At 44.1% G+C, this 6000-nt stretch overlaps 1 protein-coding gene across 1 annotated transcript in view; it reads left to right on the top strand.

The window, feature by feature from the left end:
* Window positions 1-5784, top strand: part of ARHGAP22 (Rho GTPase activating protein 22) — a 113054-nt gene extending 107270 nt beyond the window's left edge. Inside the window, exons 8-9 of the mRNA XM_062496382.1 lie at window positions 594-1491; window positions 5556-5784. Of these exons, the coding sequence (XP_062352366.1) occupies window positions 594-1491; window positions 5556-5784 (1127 nt within the window). The remainder of the gene's footprint in view (window positions 1-593; window positions 1492-5555) is intronic.
* Window positions 5785-6000: the final 216 nt, after the last annotated feature.

A 6000-nucleotide genomic window follows, 5' to 3' on the forward strand; every position in this document is an offset into this window, starting at 1 on the left:
ATTGTTAGGAATGCCCTTATCTACAAGACATTTAGTTCTCTTCCTGAATTCACAGACCTAAAATAAAAGTGGTAGGTGAGCTCAGTACATCTTCCTGTGAGGTCAAAAATTCATCAGTAAAATCAGGCTCTTACCTTGAATCCCAAATATGTTTGCCTTATTCTCTATTTGAAGCAATACTTAAAAATAGAATTGCTTATTCACCCCACTAACGGTTTTCCTCTTTTGTTGGAAGTGCTTTGTATTAGGTTTGGTAAGTGGTGTTCTATATTAGTTCATAATGGTCTGTTGCACTCCTGGAAAACAGTGGCAGCACATTTCTGTGGATTTAAATAATTGTGAGCACTTTCTGCACTTGCTGTACACCCTCTGCAAGTGCATGTGTAATGCAGATGTCATATTTTCCGCAAGTTTCTCTCCACACTGAGAGCAGCAGAAGGCCTGAGCTGAAATTTTTGGATTTTCACTAAGCAGTAGCTCTGGGCCTGTTCAGACCAAAAAACTGGGTGCAACCTAGTCATGCAAACAGGCTGGGGTGAGTGCAGAGGTCTCCCATGTCTCCTCACCTGCTTGCCTTTGTTTTCCATCCACAGGCACCTCGCTGGTTCAGCACCTGATGACAGTACTGATCAGTGAGCAGGGGCGGATCTTTGCCGTTCCTCAGGCGGAGGTGCCAGGGAGCCAGCTGGAGATCAGACCCGTGCGCCAGCGCAGCACTGTGGAGTGGATCTCCGAGGAGGATGGGGAGGACAGCAGGTCACAGAACAGCGCTGCCAGCCCTGCTGATTTGCCTTCTGGCAATGCTGTGGCTCTCGAGGCCGCTCCAGGACCTGCAGTGAAAATCACTCCTCCGGAGCACAGTGGCAAATTGACTCAGCCTGCCACGAGCCCCAGTAAAAGAGTGCAGACGCTGCCTCCATGGAAATATTCCTTCCGCCAGCAGGGAGCACGGTCTGTGAGTCCAAAGCTGGGCAGCTCATCCTTAGATATCCCCAACCTCTCCTCCAGTGGGAACTGGTTGATGAATGGCCTGTACTCCCTCCGGGGCCATCGCCGGACCGCTTCTGGGGAACGAGTGAAAGACTCGTGCTCCTCCCAGAGACTCTCCACTTATGACAATGTCCCTTCATCCAGCCTGTCCCTTAGCACACACAGCATGGCCAGCACCACCTGGTCATCATCCTGTGAGATCTCCGTGATGGACTCAGTGAGCAGCTGCCCAGCCTGCCGGGCCAGTGACTCTTCTACTTTAAGCTCCCTAAAAACCGAGTGGGTAACTCAGGGCTCGCTGTCCCAGAGCGAGGTCAAGACAGCAGATCTGGAGAACAGCATGGACAGGTTTGAAGCCTGCAGCAGCAGCAGCGAACAGAGTGACCCAGCTGCAGCTTCCCGAGACTCTGTCCAGTGCTCCAGGGCCTTACAGAGCTTGGTGGTGGAGCTAAAGACAGAACTGAGCAAACAGAGGACTGAGTATGAGACTAGTATCAAAAGGTAATGTCATCTACAGGGGGCATAGGAAGTCTTCTGTCAACATTTCACCCTGTCTGAACATGGGTGTGGGCTACCAAAACCATCAGGTTTTCAGCCCTGAAGTTTGGGGTTGGGTTACAGCAGATTTGGATCTACTTTTTCCTTGCTACTCTCTTGAATCCAACTTTTCTTTATTTGATTTAAGAGAGCATCAAAAAGAAAACACAGGGGAATTTCTAGGGAAATTCAGTGCTTCGTATTCTGTGTTTTCACTGTAAATGACAATTGCACAGGTAACGTCAAAATCTGGTCTTAGTATCCTCAGAGAAATAGCAAAGCAAACATCTTGTAGGGAGGAATTGGGACCCAGGATGGTCAGGCCTCAACAAGGATGAGCTGTGCAGGTGCCTATACTGGTACCAGACCAGTCCCAAATGGAAGGCTCCTTGTTCTTTTCCCAACAGCAGCATTCTTGAAGAAATTGCTCTTGACTATTTTCCACAGATTTTTTTGGGGTGGTGGTATTTGGACTGCATCTCAGCTGTAATGGTTTCAGCAGCCCTTTTGTGTTGAACTTATGGAAAGCCCACTTTTGGCTTCTGATGTAGAGAGTGGTCTTTGGCTTATGGGGCAGCCTAGCTTGGGGGAGCAGCGTGAACTGTCTTTTGCCAGCTGGTGTTTCCTTGCACACCTGCTGCTGCTATACTTTCTGTCTGAGCTCAGAAAAATTCCTTTCAGTTTTCAGGAGTACTGTGTGTAGGGCTGAGGCTGTAAGAAGTAGAAAGTATTAATAACAAGGGAGTTATTCATTTGTGTGAGCATACTAGGTTTTATGAAGTGTATGTGATAAAAGAAGGAGTTTTAGAAAAGCATCCAGGGAAATAGGCATATGAAATATTGAAGCTTAAAGGAATTAGATATATTTTAATGTACAGCCATGTGCAAAATTGCACACCATTATTATAATGCATGCAGCTCTGCAGCACCAGTACTCTGCACCGAAGAAGGGCTGTAGTCCCAGTCCTTGCAAAGAGTTGAATTCTTGGGATTTGGGGTGGTTTTGTGTTAAGGTGTTACTGTTATACTCCTTCAATTATTAAAACTTAGATTGGAAATTGAGGTATGAAATGCTGCCAGTCTCCCAGACATGGTACCAGAAGCACTTAAGATTGTTGGGATTGTATAGCACAGCTTTAGGCTGCGATTTTTGGCACTTCTTTCTTGCTAAGGTAGTTTTTCAAAAATGTATCTGATCTGCGATCTCTTCCCATGGGCCAGTTAAGGTAGGAACTCCTCTTTGCTATCTTCCTGCTTTATTTTATGATTTCCTCTAGTGGTGGCTTGCCAGCCTCTGTTGTGTTTCTGCCTCTTGTACTGTACTGCCTTGGTGTGTGGAGCTGGAAGGAGAATCGGGCTGCGCAGCAGTTTCAGTTCCCACCCAACATCCCTGAGTGGGAGAAAAGCCCCACCTAGTTGTGTTCCAGGTGTAACAGCTTATGAAACACCAGCAGTTGCTAGCATGGGATGTTGGGAAGGGTCTGTGAATCAGGGTGGAAGTTCATGGCTTACATGGTTTGTTTTTTCAGATGCCCTACTGATGCAGAATGGGAGGGAGGTGAGGGTCTGGGCCTTACATTTAATTGTGCAGAGCTGCCCTGGCAAGCCTTGTTACAGGGATACAAGTTAATAAACAGAAATACCAGGCTGCAGGACCTAGAAATACGTAGTTGCACATTCTTGCCTGCTGCCTGGGGGAAGAGATGGTTTTCCACCTCTTATCAGTAAAACTGTTCCAATGGGCCCTTCAGCTGCTGACATCAGGAGCATCCAGGAAGACCTGTTCCTCATTCCAGCTGTTGAGCTGCTTCAGCACCAAGACCTGCCTTTCTCCTGCAGCTGGGCAGGACAGAGAGCACTGTGGCTCTAGGGGAGGACTCTAAATTGGCCAGGTCTCACAGGGCAACGTAGCTGAGAAGAAGATGCCTAATGAACTAAAGAGTTCCATAAAACCAGGCAAAATGCAATCCCTGCCTTTTTGTATTAAACAGGATGACTCCAGCTGTTCAGGGTTACAGCCTGAAGGACTGTGCTGTCAAGTCTATGAATTTCAAGCCAAGTTTTTCAGCTCTCAAAATTTTGCAATGTTTTTACTACATCTGCAGCAATTTATGGATGCAAAAGTACGTTCATTTTCAGACTGTTACTATGGAAAGACAGGAGCTAACTAGCAAAGGGAGGCTGCTTAGCAGTAAAGATAGGCTGCCTCACCAGCATTATTTTATTGGAAATAATTTAGTTCCTGAAAACTGTACATATGCTTGTGTAGTTTGCAGAACTGTGTATCTAGCAGGACATATTTTAATGAAAGAAGATGAGCTTTTTTCTTGGCACATACGTAAGTAGAAGGAAAAGCAGTGAGTGAGCAGAGTGAGTCCTAGCCTGGGGCAGAGGTAAGGAACACTTGCTGATGGAAAAGCTGTTATTTCTCATCAACTGCCCATTTTCTCTCTCTTAGTCAGAGGGAGGCAAGTTTTATGGCTTTCCTGTAACCACTCTGTTCCAGAGCATTTCTCCCTCAAGGTTAATACAATTACCAGGCATTCTCTGTTGAGCTTCAGTAATTCATGTTTACCACCTGGGACTCTTAAGAAAGTAAGTATTTGGAGAGGACTGTTATGAATGTAGAAATGCTGTAAGTACTGTGACCTTGTCTACGTCAGTACAGGCTGCTGTAGATGACCCCTAAACTTGGTAGAAAAAGTAACTGGCAGCTCAGAGCTGGTATGTGTATGTGTGGGGAAGCATCCCAGCTTCAGAAGTGTCACATTCCAGCTGTCAGCTGGAGAAAAAGGTCAGCCTTCATCTGCTGCTTTTTGCTGACCTTGGTGCAGGTCAGGGCACCTGTGACTTTGATCCATTTTGAAAACCGTGATAATAATCAAACTGCCATCTTTAGCTGTATGCAAAGGAACAGAAAGGAAAAGTTTAAGGTGATGCATTGTACTGCCTCTTGGTCATAAAGTGGAATCCAGACCCTTCTGGGATTGCCCAAAGCCCTCTTTTATTTTCATTTTTGTTTTGTTATGGAGGTAGTAGTATCAGTTGATACTATTAGTTGATAGCAGTAGCAGTAGTATTGGTTGATGATCAGTTACCCTGACTAAAAACCCATTCACAGTTCTACTTGGATGCCACACCCCAGCTTCAAAGTTGAGCATTTGACTGATCAAGAAGTGAGGGTGGTTTTGTGTTGGAAATTATTTTTACAGGTTGTATTTATTTATATAAAGGAGGGGCATTTTTCATTGTAAAAGCCTAAATTTTAAATTTGCATTCTAGTAATCAGTAATTCCTATCTGAAAATATTCCTTCCTCGGTATTAACACCACTACTTGGTCTTATGATTGGGAAACACAAGGGGGAGAACAGCAAGTGCTGTGCTGCTTTGAAATCACAAAATCATGAACCTTGTTCTTTGACCTCCTGAGTGAAAAGCCCTGAATTTTGCTTCAGAGCTTTGTTCCCAGATACATTTAAGAGCTGTTTTTCTGATTCTTCCTCAAATGAAAGCTTGCTTGGGTTTCACAAAATCTCATACCTCACCCCAATATCAGTGATAAACTTTACAGAGAATTCCATAAAATGGATGGTGAGGAAGGACTGTGACCTCATTCCTATCTGATCCCTAAGGATGTTCCTTTGTACCGGATATCCATATAGGGAAACACAATATCAGGATGAGAACAGAGGTTTAAAGATTATTTTGTAATTATATACTTGAACTTTGCCTAACTGAGGAGTTAGCAAATCATCTTAGCCAGGCAGTCAGGTGCTGGAAAATAAGCCTTGTTTTCTAAGATTTGACTATTTTTCTCAAGATGCAAATAAAGGAAACTCTAGCTTTCAAGGAATCTCTGTCCTTAAATTCAACAGTTTCGACAGACTCAACAAATCCCTCCTTTAAAACTTCCTCTTAGAATATGTTAAATTTAAGTTGTCCCTCTTAGAGTTTTTATAGTTATCAGCTGTATTTATCCAGCCACTTTAAAAAGCCTTTTTTTTCCCCTCTCTGTGTTGGTTTTAAGAATTGAAGAAACAAGTGCAGACCTGAGGAACCAAGTGGTGAGGTTAGAAGAAGAACTGGACCAAGAAAGAAAGAAATACACAATGCTGGAGATAAAGCTGAGGAATTCTGAACGCGCTCGTGAAGACGCTGAGAAGAGAAATTACCTCCTGCAGAAGGAAATGGAAGAATTTTTTTCAACATTAGGATGTTTAACTGTTGGGAGTCAAAGTGCTAAAGTCCCCAAGTAGAACAAGTATAGAAAATCCTGTTCCTGACAAAATGAGTGGAAATGCATATTTTGTTCTGGTATACTCATGTATCATGAGTAATTCTATAGTGATTGTGCTCTCAGTGACAATTGCCCTGTTGTCTTTACATGTGCTATAGTATTTGGGCCAGCTGGGAAAGACTGCTGACCATAAAGCTTGAAAATTTAGTGTCAGATTGCCAAGAAAGAGAGGGTG

Source organism: Cinclus cinclus, chromosome 7 (assembly GCF_963662255.1).
Source record: "Cinclus cinclus chromosome 7, bCinCin1.1, whole genome shotgun sequence".
Classification (NCBI taxonomy): domain Eukaryota; kingdom Metazoa; phylum Chordata; class Aves; order Passeriformes; family Cinclidae; genus Cinclus; species Cinclus cinclus.